The 15501-nt window shown below is 45.3% G+C and overlaps 1 protein-coding gene across 1 annotated transcript in view; it reads right to left on the bottom strand.

Moving 5' to 3' along the window:
- tenm4 (teneurin transmembrane protein 4) overlaps nucleotides 1–15501 on the bottom strand; it is a 175054-nt gene that overhangs the window by 124583 nt on the left and 34970 nt on the right. The window contains 1 exon segment of the mRNA XM_030380863.1: nucleotides 14274–14564. Coding sequence (XP_030236723.1) covers nucleotides 14274–14564 — 291 coding nt within the window.

The raw sequence follows: 15501 nt of genomic DNA, 5'->3' as shown, positions 1-15501 counted from the left end.
CGCATTTTGGGCTGAGAGTTCTTGGAGAGAGCCGGGGCTTGTTATCGCCATGGTTACGGCCCACAGCCACTTCGTTATACTTTTTTTAGTACCGTTGTAAAAAAAAGAGCAATGTTGTATGTTACACGCGCAACACAGTGCAGCGATATACTATAGGCGTCCGGGAATCCTAACCTTGTAAGCAGGTATTAAATAGATCGCTGCTCAGATGGAGCTTCACCATCCACACAAACCGTAGCGTTATACGATGCGTGTACGGGAAGCCAAAACCCTGGGACCGGGGTATAAAATAAATCGCTGCTCAGAATGAGCCTCAGCATCCACACACACACACCGTACCGGTATAGAGCCCGGACCCGAGTCCGACTTCTGGTATCGGTATCGGTGCATCCCTGGTTATTAATATTTTGATACTTTTATAAATGTAGACGTATTATTAATTCGGCGAATGCTTTTTATGTGAAGATAGTTTCGAAAATGCTATATGAACATGTTGTTAATGAGCAATTTAAGAATAAGGCTGTCTACAAGTATCTGGACAGACTACGTCGACTTTGCCTGACCCTCGGTTTTCTAGTGCAGAAGAAAGTCTGGAATAATTCATGCAAGTGTCTTGGGTTTTATTTAAGCACCATTAAGTCCCTTTAATATGCATGTTTCTGTTATCCCTCTTATCCAACATGAACTGTGTTTACATGTTACAAAATAAACCCCCAGTATTTACTGAGTGTTCGAAGTTCTAATACTGTTAAGAATAGTTTATCCCTGTGCCTTACAATGAATTTAGAAATGGAATATAAATCATTAAAGTTTGGGAAAAATGAGCTAGTATCAGATGGCGTTAACTAATCATTTAACTGAGATAAAGTATTCATGAAGAAAAACGCTTTAGAAAAACTGTAGCAAGTACTTTCAGTTGTGAAAACAACAGCTTTGTCTGGAGACTTTTGACTTAATGTATCTTAGGTGAAGATACATTTGGCGCGATAAAACTCATTAAGAGGCACATATAGTTTCCGTAGCCTCTTTCTATTGGCTTGTTATTATAACCAATGTAGACAAATTAGTTGATTTAGTGCATTTCTTCTGTAGTCCTTTCCATTGTACTGTTAATAGATTCACATCTCATCGCTCTAGTCTGAGAAAGAAATGGCAGAACTCCAGCTGGCCAGACACTAGCATACAATGCAGAGAGGTATGGATTTTTGGGATACGTGCCATTTCTACAACATTAGAGAAGGAAACATTATTTAATAGCATATGGGTGGATGACACAGTCGGACCACCTACAAATACCTTTTAAAAATCAATCTCCTTAGCGTCGCATTAGCAATGCAATTAGGGATCTCTCTTGCTGCACTCTAGAACAGTTTTTCATGGGACCAAAAGCTTCCTTTTATTAATATATTTCTGGTAACTCTTAACAACAAGGGTGCAGTAATTAACCATATAATCACATTCCTTAAAGCTGCAAGTAGGTAGCATTAACTCACAATTAACTAACAAATGGTCTAGTAATAATTTAAACAGTGGTGGTCAGTTTTACTAATGGTGTTAACATAAATATACAACAAATTAGTAAATGATTACTAGACCATTAGCTAACTGTTAATAAACTGTTAGTTAATTATTAGTTAATACGTAGTTTGCGTAGCATTAACTAGTGTTATTTCTTTTGAAAAATATCTAAAGCTGTTTTGGATTTGTTACAGACTCCAGCCACAACATTTGTCTGGGTTAGGAATGTCTTATGTAAGCACAAAGCCTCAAATCACACAGACGATGGCAAACATGAACAGACAGACAAAGTCAAGCCCACACATTATGGCTATATCTCCAAAGAAAAACCTTTGATGAAGATGACTTTGAAGATGAGGATGAGGATGTTACCATGACTACGGAATACTTTTAAGCTAGGTAGGATCGTGTCTTATCTGTTCAAGGCAAGGCAAGGCAACTTTCTTTATGTAGCACTTTTCATACACAAGGCAGACTCCAGGTTCACCCTAAATCAGTGGGTCATGAAATAATGTGTAGACTCTAAATCTTTGATAAAATAAACACTTAACCAGCGTTGCTAGCGTCACATCCTACCTATGCTAATAATACTGCAATGATACTGCAATGATATTGATGGTTGCACTGTTGATATTCTAGTACTGCCAATAATACATATCCATATAATACGCATAATACATATATACGACATATTCGCTCATACAGAAGACATGCTAGTTATGATTCTTACCTCTCTATGATTGGTAAAAATGTAGCATTTCAAGCAAGACTACTTAAGTGTGTTTTAGGCCTTATCTTATTCTCATATTTCCAGAATTTTTTTCAAAATTGACTTTCCGCACACTCAGATACAAGCGACCAATATGCAACTAGAAGTTATTGCATCTTGCTCATGGATACCTACAGGGGAGGTTCTGAACATTAGAGTTTGAACCCAAAACCTTTTGACAGGGAGTCAAACACGCCACTACACTATCTTACCCTACATGCCCCGCCGTCCATCCATCTCTGAGACACATTGAGGTGTGTTGACATCTATATGCAGATAACGGGCCCTATCTTGCATCCGGCGCCATTGACTTCCTCACTGGCGCATGTGTCGTTGCTAGTTTGCAACTGGCGCAGAGCGTTCTTTTCCCTCCTGCGCCACGCGTCGATAAATTAGGGAGTGATCTTGCGATCTCCAAGGGGCGGTTTGGCGAAAGGAGGAGGCGTGTTCTGGCGCAGACGTTCCCTATTTTGCAGTTTCAGAAATAACTTGCGCCACAAACCAGGAAATACCTGGTTTAAAGTGAGTGGCGCGTTGTTCAGATGCTATTTTAAGGGCGCATGCATAATGTTGCTTGTGCACCTCGCGCATTCACTTTGCTTCTCTCATCTACCTAGCCACACATTCTTGGTAAATTATTTGGACACAGCGGTAATAAGTTATACTTTTAATTCAATGCATCTGCAAATACCGTACAGCAAACTCATATTTTCTTGACACAGACATCGTGTACATGCCCATAAAAAAAAATAGTTGGTAGTTTTTCGTTACTTTTCATTGTTTTTTTATTTGTTATGCCACTCTCCTGAACTAACTGAATGATTTCCCATCTGGAATTAATAAAGTAGTATCTGATCTTATCCTATCTTAGTTATAAGTCAAATCTTGATATTTGTATACTACAGTAAACAGATCAGACATATTAGACATATTTTGAGCTGAAGTGCACTGACAGATAAACAAGGTACACCATGAAAACAAAATACCTTCTGCTTACGTACACGTATGCGTCATAACAGCAACTACAGCTTCTGTTGCGGACACTGATGGAAGTACACCAAAATAACCTGCCCAAAATAAATTATTAACGTGCAATATGGATTCAAGCTGACTAGCTTAAACATCATCGGAGTGAACCTCACTTCTGTTCAGGTGTTCAAATGCAATGTAATGTATGTGCCTAATGTGGTGTGAAAGTAGAAACCTATGAGGTGACTGTATTGGAAATATGTATGTCGCGTTGGATAAAAGCATCTGCCAAATGGCTAATTGTGACTGTAAGCCTTCACCATGGCTGGTCATTTATTTCTGTCAATCCATAGTAAATAAGTGATGGTTCGTCTGCAGCTATTTCATTTTTTTAGCAATTCTACGCAAAGCCACGTTGTGTAAACTACAAACTACATAAAAAAACGTCTTCTCTTGTGGCATAACTCCATACATGCAATGCCCACTATTCTTCTCCGCCAGTCCTATATATATCAAGGCTTCCTCAACAGAAGCCTCCGTTTCTGAGAAAAGAGTGTTTTCAACGTTATAAATGTGCACTCTGGGGGGCACAAGCGAGGGCTCTCTGAGGGAGGGCCGTGTGAGACAAGAGAACGGGGGGGGGGGGGGTCCCTAGCTTACACCCAACAACACAGAGCGTTAGCTTGACTAACTGTGCATCAAACGAGTGTTGCTAAACAGGGGGACAGAAGGCACCAGACTGTTTAGATGATCGCCCCCATTAGGGGTAGCGCTCATCTCGCTACGCACCGAGCTTCCCAGCGCTACCAAGGGGCCCCCGAGCCCCTGGTAGAACCAGGGCCCCCCCCTGCTGAGCCGTTGGGTTCGTTTGTCTGAGGCTCTGGCAGGGAACCGGGCGCATGGCGCTCCACTGATAACGGCCCCAAACTGGTCCACCAGGACCAACTAAAACCCGGCAAATTACCCCCGCAAATGAGCTGCAGCCATTGGCTGCTAATCCGCCATTGGAGCCGGGTCCTCGGTCTCAAGGAAAACAGAACAAGTCTACGAATAAATAAGTTTTGCGGGAGACGTACTGGGAGTGGAATTAACTTGGTTGTGAGCTGGGAAAGAGGATTTCTTTGAAGTCTCATTTCGTCTGATAACTTAGCGTCTGCGACGGTTTCACAACAAGACTCCATGTTGAGCGAACGGCACGGCCAATCAGATTACAGAGCCAGATATTACAGTAAACACTGCTCCCGCAGTGTGTCATTACAGCTTTCACTCTTCTTATTAAATTCAACAGAAGGTAGGGAAGCGGCGAGGATGAGCTGGGGTTGTGGGTATTGCGGAAAAGGGCAATTTTAATTGAGTTTAATTTGGGGTTGTTATTGTGAACATTTTCAATTTTCGTTCCCGCTTAGAGCCACAGGGTTGTCTCCTAAATAATTCAAACAGCCAGAAACGATTGAAAGCAGTGGTTTACGGTGCGCCAACAGGTCGAGTCACATAATGTCCTTTTAATCCAACTCTAATAAGACGTCTCAATGAGTCTTACGCTGCTGTACCACTGCCTTGGAGACCGGAAATTGACCACAACAATACCTTTACCGTAATTTAAGACCATATCTATTAACACGGTATAACATCAATATTACAACTGCAGAAACTGCAAAGCGGAGTTAGTGAAGAAAATAATATATAAATATTTAGTTATGCGTATGTGTGTGGGTGCTGGTGTGCGCGTGCGTGGGTGTAACTATGTGGGTCTGTGTGTGTGTGTGTGTGTGTGTGTGTGTGTGTGTGTGTGTGTGTGTGTGTGTGTGGTGTGTGTGTGTGTGTGTGTGTTTGTGTGTGTGTGTGTGTGTTGTATTCTCATCCGACAAATATTTCCTTTTAATTGTCTGACCTCATGTGCTTGTAATGTTCAGTGGTGCGTTAAATATATGGATATGGCAGACCGAGCTGTCTTCGTACCCCTGCGTGCACGTGCATCTGTGGGTGCATGTCTGTGCTTTACCGCATGGTTATGGTTTTGCGTGCACGTTTGTGTTTATCTCGTGCATTTGTAGCTGTGTGTTTGTGCATATCTGTGGGGCTGCACACTGCGCATCTGCGCGTGTACGTGTGCATACGTGTCTCTACGAATCCTGTGCACGTGCATATTCCAACGTGACTGTGCGCCTCCTGGCCCCCTTATGCAACATGTGCTTCAGTGCCCGTGTGTGTGCAGTGTGTAGCACATGCACTCCCACGCACGGCATGCATGCGGGCGCGAGACGGCGCCGGCGACCGTCCCCCCCCCCCTGCCGTTGCAAGGTGTCGACCGGAGACAGCAGCTCGGTGGTCAGTTCCTGTTTCCTGTCACACTTTAAAGCGCGTCCTAATGACTGTCTGCCTCCGCCGCGGGAGGCCGGCGCGTCTAATTGGGAGTCTGATTCTAGCGTGGCCCCCAGGGGCCCCACAAGATGCTGGCATCCTCCAGGGAAGCAGCAGTGGAGAGGAATAAAGCGCCATCGCCCATGCAGAGCACGCTGCAAGCCAATTTGCTTATTCACCTCAGGAAGGGAGTGGCTGTCAGCGCCATAATATATATATAATGTGTGTGTGTGTGTGTGTGTGTGTGTGTGTGTGTGTGTGTGTGTGTGTGTGTCTGCAACAAGACCATGTCACGCTGGACTGCGTCGAGAACACAAGTGAACAAACACGATGTGCGATTCTTATTCATGGGGGCCACTCGAACAGCGTGGAGCTGCTTTTCCAAACCAATGTTTTTGATATTTGTCACGAGACACCGATGGCAGGTGGTAGATATGGGACGCCTATAGGCGATACGAATGCTTACGGGCTGCATGGGTCTGTGTTGGTTTCTTAAAGGAGACATATTATGGTGTTTTCCCAACAAGTAAACATAGTATTTGAGTTCCAGAAAACATGTTTTTGAAGCTGTTGGCTGGAAATAGCTTTTAGGAAAAGAAATATTGCGTACCGCTATACCCCTCTGTTTCAGTCCGTTCAGAATGCGCTGTTTCTGGTGTCTGCCGCTTTAATGCAAATTAGCTGCTGCCCATTGACCAATGAGCTGTCAGACTGAACCACAGCATTGATGAGAAGGGATTGTTGCTGTTTGCGGACTCCTGGAGCTCTACGGACTTTGTACAGACTTTTCTCAGTTTGGATGCTTGTGGGAGCACCAGAGACCCAAAACAACACCCCAAATCCCAGGAAAAGTGTTGTTTTCATAATGTGTCCCCTTTAAGTCTTTTATTGTGTTTTATCACTGTCATGCACGTTGTAAATACTTCAATGTTTTTAATACTATATAAATACAGTGCTATATAATTACAGATAATATTGAATTACTATTAGACTCTCAGCAAGCACCACGTGTGTCATTTACTATACTGCATACATGTTGTAGGTTGTATGCGGGGCAATATGGTCTACTTGGTATGGTATTTGACTTAGATCTCCCCTATATACTCAGCCCTGTAAGCATCCGACAACAAATATCCTAATCCCTACCTGCTGCATAACAGCCTGCAGCTGAATTAAACGCAAATGCCTTTTGATAACGACTCTACAAACAGCTAAATACTAAATGTATTTTCCCATCTGCGGCCTCCAGAGGCCGTCAGCACTAATCCAGGAGGCACGTCGCCTCGCGTGGGAGGCAAAACACGCGGAGAACACAGCTGAAACCTCATGTGAACACGCAGAGAACATGCAGAGAACATGCAGCGGCTGCGCACGGAGGACCGCCGTCTCTCGCGAAGGCTCTCGTCTCGCCGTGCCGGGCAGTGAAGCAAACCACCACCGCCGCCGTAAATAGCGAAGCAATGTCCCTCATCTCGCCGGTCCTCCTCCATCTTGCCGTGCGTCGTGAGACGGTTGAGGCTGGTTAGGGGGCGAGACGCGTGTTTTGTCATCTTCCTTTATCTCCCCGCGTTTGATTTGCCCTTGTTTCCCTTTGTGGCGGTAACACCTGAATTTCCCCCACAGGGATTAATAAAGTGTTATCTTATCTTACATCTTGTATATGACAAAAGTACACGGCATGAGAAATGTAGTCATTTTTCCCTCGGCAGCAATCGAATAAAATCTGTAAAGCAAATCTCTTTACGGCGATGTTGGAATTCGTTGAAGGCTTTCAATAACAGGTGGGTGGAGTTGGGGTGTGGGGGGGGGGGGGGGGGGGGGGGGTGGGGGGGGGGGGGGGGGTGGCTAGACTTAAGCTGTGTCATAAAGAAAAGAGATTACTATTCATTTCATATCATGTTATGGGTGCTATGTCATATATTCTCCAGCCCGAGGAGAGTGGGGGTGATCGCAGACGATTATTTTCACTTTTTCAAAACAGTTGAACTTTTCGTCAAAAGCCCCCCCTTTCCTCCGAGACGTGGAGCTGGGTCTTTGAGGAAAGAGGGGAGGGGGAGGGGGAGGAGGGCGAGGTGGGTATCCCCCCCCCCCACCTCTACGGCGCGGAGTCACGCGAGCTTCAAACACACCCGGCATAACCCTGCCACCGCCGCAGCCTGCAGCTCCTAACCTCATTCTCTCAACGGTTCAAGGTTCTCCCAGCGTTCTCCCGGAGCACTCTCGTGTCTTCTAAGTGACAGCTGACAAACCGGGGGGGGAACATCCGCCCAGGCGTCTCCGCCACGGTGTTCCCGTTGTCGTTTGCCAACCCGTTCCCCTACTGCAGTAACAGTCAGGCTACTAAAAATAGTAGTCATAGTATTAGAAGTTGTAGTAGTAGTAGTAGTAGTAGTAGTTGAAGTTGATAATGAGTATTGTTGTTGTTTGTATTAGTGGGACTGGTGGTGGTTAGCCTGGGTATGCCCATGCTGCCTTGCGTGCGATTTCATTTCGCGCTGCTAGGCAGCGCGAAATGAAATCGCACGCAAGGCAGCCATGGATCCGATTTTCGCCTGAGATAGGGAACCAATCACAGAACAGGGAGGGACGGCAAGACGATGACGACGTCTATGCGACACACCGAAGCTTTTAGTTTACGGATCCAAAATGACAGCAGACGCGTAACCTTTCGATGCAGCCTTAGGTAGTGTCCCAAGTAGTTTAGAATGCAAGTTTATTTTGAAAAAATAGCAACTTTCGGCATTAAACTCACTCATTACCAAGAAAGATGTCTTTGCCCTGCTACCAACATGCTTTGATTGGCTATGATAGACATTCGAATGTCTATCATATGATAGACACTCGTAGCGCCCAATAAACGCCTCCGGGCAATCGTAAACCACGCCTCAAATGCGAAAAAATGTATGTGTGGTTCCGTCTGGCGTTAGCCAGGCTAGGTGGTGGTCCTAACAGTGGTGAAAAATATTTACGTTATTTTATATTTTATTCTTCTAGCGATTTTGTATCTGCTGGAAGTGATTACTAAACAGGGATTTACCGGGGGGATTACATTCCTGAATATCGGTGAATAATATGACGGTGATAAAAAACACAGAAAAAAAGGTGAAAAAGGCTAACCTCATTTCATGGTGACTGAGTGATAATTCATCAGCAGGCAGGTGTTTCTCCTCTACTAGAGAGCTCAGACTTTGACTTTATAAAGGCTTAAGTCGGAGTGGTGCACTTTGGAATATTTTAACCCTCTGACCAAATACTCGGCAGACAAATACACACATTTAGTACAAGACATTCATCACTTTGTCTTGCTGCCACAAAAGACATTCAAGACACTTTGAACATCTGACTTATTCATTAGGGGCACACATGCCTTCGGCTAGAAAAGGGCTGCCATGGAGCTATTCAAAAGGAAAAGGAGAGGGAGTCTGTATTTAAAAGAAAGTCAAATGTATTAAGAAGAAAAGCCAAAATGAGACGAAGGGTGAAATTGAACCTGCACCTTTTGACAGCAGATCAGAAGTTATTGATAAGTCCTTTGTTGTCAATTTACTAGGACTAAACCAGTACAAAACCATCTATTCTCTAGGACTATAACCAGTACTATGCCGTCTGTTCACTAGGACTAAAATCAGTACACAAACATCCATACACTAGGAATAATAACACCTCATGAAACAACCTGTTTCCTGTCTCAATGTCATTCACCCACTGTATGTGTGTGTGTGCGTGTGTGCGTGTGCGTGTGCGTGTGTGTGCGTGTGTGTGTGTGTGGGAGAGGGAAATACAAAGACAGAGAGAGAGTTAGTGTGTGCGTGTGTGTGGGAGGAATACAAAGACAGAGAGAGAGTTAGTGTGTGCGTGTGTGTGTGTGTGTGTGCTTAAGAATTCTGTGTTTGTGGGCTGTGTGTGTGTATTTGAGTCTGCGTGAGTGTGTTGGTGTGTTGGTTTGTGTCTCGATGTTTGTGGACGATGCGAGTATATCTGTGTGTGTGTGTTTGTGTATGTGTGTTTGTGTCTGTGAGCGTATCTGAGTGTGTGTTGTGTGTGTGTGTGTGTGTGTGTGTGTGTGTGTGTGTGTGTGTGTGTGGCATTTATGCGTATCTGACTGTGTGTGTCTGTGTGCGTATCTGAGTGTGTGTGTCTGTATGTGTGTGTGTGTGTAGACGTTATCTCTGCAGGTTACGACACACATGAATAACAATAGCTGCAGCTTGGCACAGCCTCACATCTGGCTTCCATGTCACATCTGTAGGCTGGTTCTCATGGTAACAGAGACCTGATGGACCAGAGGGGTCTCTGGGGACGAGACTCACACACACACACACACACACACACACACACACACACACAACACACACACACACACACACACACACACACACACACACACACACACACTCCAGCACTGACCCAAAAAGAAAAAAGATACACATCCATGCACTAAATTATATCACTTGTTATCACTTGCACACACACACACACACGCACGCACGCACAAACATGCCTTTGCAACACACAAACAAAGGCACAAAGAAACACACACCCCCGCTACCTGCCCGTCCACCAGTGGTCTATTGTGACACAGCGCAGACACACTCCCTACCTGTTGGGATACTGCTCTCATTATCTGGTGCAGCAACACTTATACAGCATAGCAACGCACGGCCCAATGTGTCATTCCTAATTAAAAAACCAACAAGCAATTTCCACAGAAACAATTACACTTTTTGTTGTACACCAGTTGATAGGATAAAAAAGGCAAAATAGGAATTTGCTTAATTATAATTTATTTAATTGAAGTAAAAGTACACACGTCGTGATTCTATTTACACTTTCCTGTCTGTTATTCTCTTTTTGGTGACTTAAAGAATAATTTAAAGCCCTTCAACGTGTTGTTAAATTTGTGCCAAATCGGCACTCTGTATTTGCATGCATTAAAAGCGAGGGGTCAAGCGAGATACAGGCTAGGAGAGCACGAGCCTGCCTGCCGGCCTGAATACATTAAAGCTAAGTAAATGCTTTGTTGATTTAAAGAGATTACAGCACGCACACACAGCCAAGCCAGCTCGATGGATTTTAATTAACTTGCCATATATAAACTGTATTTGTTTTTAGGCATTACTGAATGGAAATGCTGAATGCTGGCACTTTCCGCGTGGCCGACCACAATAGCCAGCTGCTTTGAAAGAGGCTATAGGTTCTCATAATAGATTAGTGCTAAGGCAGCTAGCAGAACTTTAGTAACCTGCTGCACCACTCTTTCTTTAAGGGCTAAGAGACCTGGTGGAACTATAGCAACCTGCGGTACCACGGTATCTGATAGGGGTACGACAGCTAGCAGGACTAAAGCAACCTGCGGTACCACGGTATCTGATAGGGGTACGACAGCTAGCAGGACTAAAGTAACCTGCTGAACCACTGTATCTTAAATCTTAGCCAGCTAGGGGAACTATAGCAACCTGCTGTACCACCACCGACACATGTACACACACATTAAGATCAATATAGATACACCCACTAAAGGCACACAAAGTACACAAAGTACACAAACACAAACATACAGAGGCGTCCACTAGTGCCTAGACTCGACGCCCCCCAAACATCTGGGGTTTTCTAAATGCGATCTAGGGGTTTGAACAGCGAGGAAGGTCGCTAACAGCCCCTTACATTTTGCAGGAAATGAGGCCTTACCTGGAAGGATGCTCTCTTTCCTCTGTTGTGAGGCTAGAGGTATAGCGGATCACGTTGAAAAACCAGGAGAGCTTGTTAAAATTTTGAAGATGGATCTCCCCAGCAACGTCACATTATTTGATTCCTTTCATCGAATGTGTGCTCAGTCCACAAGATAGAATGAAAGATTTCCAAGCACTTTGTTTGAACATTTTTTAACCTACGACAAGAAAGACTCGCTGTCTAGGACATTGCATGCAATCATCCACAATTTCTGCATGTCATGCCAGAAGACTTTGGATTGGTTCTGCAAGGAAGATTTGTTTAAAACGAAATGTTTCCACGCATTTTTTGCAACAAAACCTGGGAGATTGCCTCAGTCTCTAGTTGAGCTGAGCATTTAGAGACGGACTAGCGCATACACAAACACACACACACACACACACACACACACACACACACACACACACACACACACACACACACACACACACACACACACACACACACACACACACACACACACACACACTCTCTCTCTCTCTCTGGAGGACAATCTTTTTAATTATATACAATGGAACAGGACCCCCTCAGCCCCTGGCAGGTGGGATGTTCGGGCAGAGAATGGGGGGGGGGGGGGATAAAGCAGGGGGAGGGGGATGGAGGAGAGGATAGGGGGGGGGGGGGGGGGGGGGTGCTAAACAGTGCTAAACAGATCCTCACTTCCAGGTTTCCGGGCTGTCAGCTGGAATAAGAACCTAATACATAACTCTGTGGCTGTGCTCCAAACCGCTCACCTCTCCTGAGCTGGGGGAGAAGGGCACCCCCCCCCCCCCCCCCCCCCTCCCCCCTACAGCTCCTCAACCTGGGGGAGTGATGGCGGGCGGCGGCGGATGCAGACCTACGTGAATACGCATGATGGCCGACACTGCCTGGACTTAAATGTGTCAAAAAGACACGTCTCGCGCTCTTAAAATGAGAGAGGGAGAGCGGCTTTAGGGGTTTGGTTTCTAACCGAATTGCTGAGTCAGTCTGGGAGGGCACAGAGGAAAATGGAAAATTCTATTTCGTTGGAAACTTTCGACGAAGCGACAGAAGAAGCTTGTGCTAGCTAGTGTTTCTGTCCCCCCCCCCCCCCCCCCCCCCACACACACACACACACACCGACTTATTCAGAAGCTTAGCACACTTTCAAGCTTTACATCTAAGATTCTGGATCTCAGATTATATTGTATTTATTATAAAGCTTTGTAAACCTATTGTAAACCCCAGGAGAACTTCTGCCAAGAGTTTAAAAAAAAAATGGGATCTGAGCAATGGTGAAAGTTTTTCAAAAGATGGAAACACTGGGTTCCGTAGAGGGAAGTGTGGGGGTCAAAGCTCATCTCATACCCGCTAGGGGTAACAGCCAATAGAAAACCAGAACTCAGGAAAAGCGTTTTTTGGTTTTCTGTTTAAAACTTTATAATTTTTTGGTCAAAAATATCATAGAAATGTGTTATTTCTTGAGACCCAAATAGAAGTGTTTTCAACTGGGGAGAAAACTCGATTGATACTGCAATTCCAAAAAAAAAAAATGTACTTGTGTATTTTGGACTTTTACATCCTTTTTACACTTTTCACTCTTCACGTCGCAAATCACAACATAGCAGGAAAAAGAATCCTTCGTACGTGCCAACATAGCCGTCAATAAAGCTCTTTCTGCTCGTGATTGGAGCAGGACCAGCCTGACTTGGGTAAACCGCCTGCCGCCGGGAGCTGCTGTCTGCGCTCGCTTCGTCCCAGGGTGCCAACAGATGGTTCTGGTAAGCAGAGTAAATCAACATCCAGCTGATCCGCCTTTCAAAAGTCTTTTAGTTACGGATATTAGCAGAGGAACTCTCCCACTCGATGCCTCCTTCCACCGCACTATGGTATTTTCCACAAATATCTGGGTTTTACTGTACATCTGACGCATGCCAGTTCACTTACGAATGTTGAAGTAATTCATCTTCCAAATTTCACGAAAAAACCCTGTGACCCTGAGTCTGTTTGTGTTTATTGGTCTTACACAAGCACCAAGTAAGTTTCAAAGGGTTTTAATATGGCCTTTTTTTTTTTACTCATGTTTGTATCTATTTGTATAAACATAAATCTCACATTTTCGAATCTCTAAGGCTTTTACAGGGGAAACTGTCGGAGAGTGAATCAGACGGATCCATGCTGGGAATCTGCCAACTGATTGGCCTCCAGGAGTCAGATCTCAGACACTTGGAAGATTTTATTCAGCAGCTCTTCGGGTAAGAAGTAATAGAGTTGAGGAAATTAATCGAAAATGTCAACTCCAATTTATTAAGTCTGCAGCGGGGTACTTCTCAAGAGCATAGTTTCCTTCTCGGACTATGGTGTGGGGCTGTAATAGAGGCCCTGTCTATGCAGTATCAAAGATCCCAACAAATGAACCAGATACCAAACAAACCCAAATACAGAGTATCCTACAGTCTCTGATTCCCTACACCGGCGTCGCTTTTGATTTTTTCTGCATGGCCAAACGCAACGCGAACCACATTCGCCTTTTCAAACCAGCAGACCTTTGAATGAACCAACCGGAAAGTCGAGCGCACACAGACGCTGAACCAAGGTCGTGCTTTGTTTTCGACGTTATAAATAAGAGGTTTGACTGTCCCAGCGCACGGAACTCGAAGCAACCAGTCTTTTTCAACATTATAAATAAGAGAGTCAACCGTCCACACTCTCACACACACACACACACACACACACACACACACACACACACACACACACACACACACACACACACACACACACACACACACACACACACACACACACACACACAAGCGTGTCTCATTTATTCCAGCATAGATCAGTGTGAGAGGCATCGACCAGCGGTGCCAATGCTCTCCGCGGGGGGGGAAGAACAACAGGCTGGGTGGGGGGGGGGTTAGGGGGGGGGGGGCGGAGGTGTAGTAAGGTGGCGCTGTCCTACCGCTCTCCGTGTTCTCGTGCTCCGTGTCGGTCAGGGTCAGGTTGGAGTTGGCCCGGCTGGACAGGCAGGAGCTGCGGCCCGACTTGGGGTTCCCGCCGGCGCCTCCGCGGCCCCACAACCGGACGGCGTGCTCCGGGGACATGACGCCGTCCGTCTCCGTGTCGGCGTCCGAGCCCACGCTGACCGAGTAGTCCCGTTGCTGCAGGCCCAGCTCGCCGCGGTACCCCACCGCCGGCACGTGGGAGGGCAGGGCCTCGCCGAAGCCCAGGTCCCGCAGGGAGAAGTCTGCTCCTGGGTGCAGGGCGAAGGGGAGGGATGTGAGACAAGCGGAGGTTTGGGGGTTCAGCCCCGCTAACAGGCGTACCGCGAGGGCGGCACGCCTTGCAGCGACAGAGGTTAGATTCTGGCCCGTGCTCGTAGGCCACGGTGGGTATGTGTCATTCCCTATCGCGCTCTCAACCCACTTTCCTGTCTCATGTCCTGAATGTAAAAAAAAAAAAAAAAAGGCACAAAACCCATGAAATACATGTAAAAAGAAAATTGATGTAATATCCTGCAAACAGAACACATCCAACAGCCTTATGTTTGTAAACACACAAAATGTTGTTTTGTGCTAAGTCTATTGTGTATAACCTTTTGGACAATTTCTATAATTGTCACCATGCCGTTTTACCATTTCCTGTAATGCCATAATGTCTTAAGAGCCTGTCAGTCGATGCAAATGTGTGGATTTTGTACGGTTTGAGAGAGAAAGAGAAAAAATTAGAAAAAAAGAGAGAGAGAGAGAGAGAGAGAGAGAGAGAGAGACAGAGAGAGAGAGAGAGACAGAGAGAGACAGAGACAGAGAGTCAGAGAGAGAGAGAGAGAGAGAGAGAGAGAGAGAGAGAGAGACAGAGAGACAGAGAGACAGAGAGACAGAGAGACAGAGAGACAGAGACAGAGAGACAGAGAGAGAGACAGAGAGAGAGAGAGAGAGAGAGAGAATGCAAACCCACAATCTGCCTTTCATGACATATAACCAAATACAATACAAGGAATTGGTTGCAGGACAAAAAAATTAACAGAAATGTTAGCAGCCCTGAAATATTAAGCAGCCCTGCGGAATGAAATATGAAGATGAAGACGGCTGCAAGTAGCTGGGATACCTGCGCTAATTGTAGTGTTACAAAGAGGAGGACAGTACACTATGCATTCAGAGTGAGTAAACGCTATTATTTCCAAATCACCA

The sequence above is a fragment of the Gadus morhua genome, chromosome 16, assembly GCF_902167405.1.
Source record: "Gadus morhua chromosome 16, gadMor3.0, whole genome shotgun sequence".
In the NCBI taxonomy this organism is placed as follows: domain Eukaryota; kingdom Metazoa; phylum Chordata; class Actinopteri; order Gadiformes; family Gadidae; genus Gadus; species Gadus morhua.
The sequence above is the reverse complement of the archived record's forward strand: the minus strand, read 5'-3'. Positions and strand labels throughout refer to the sequence as shown.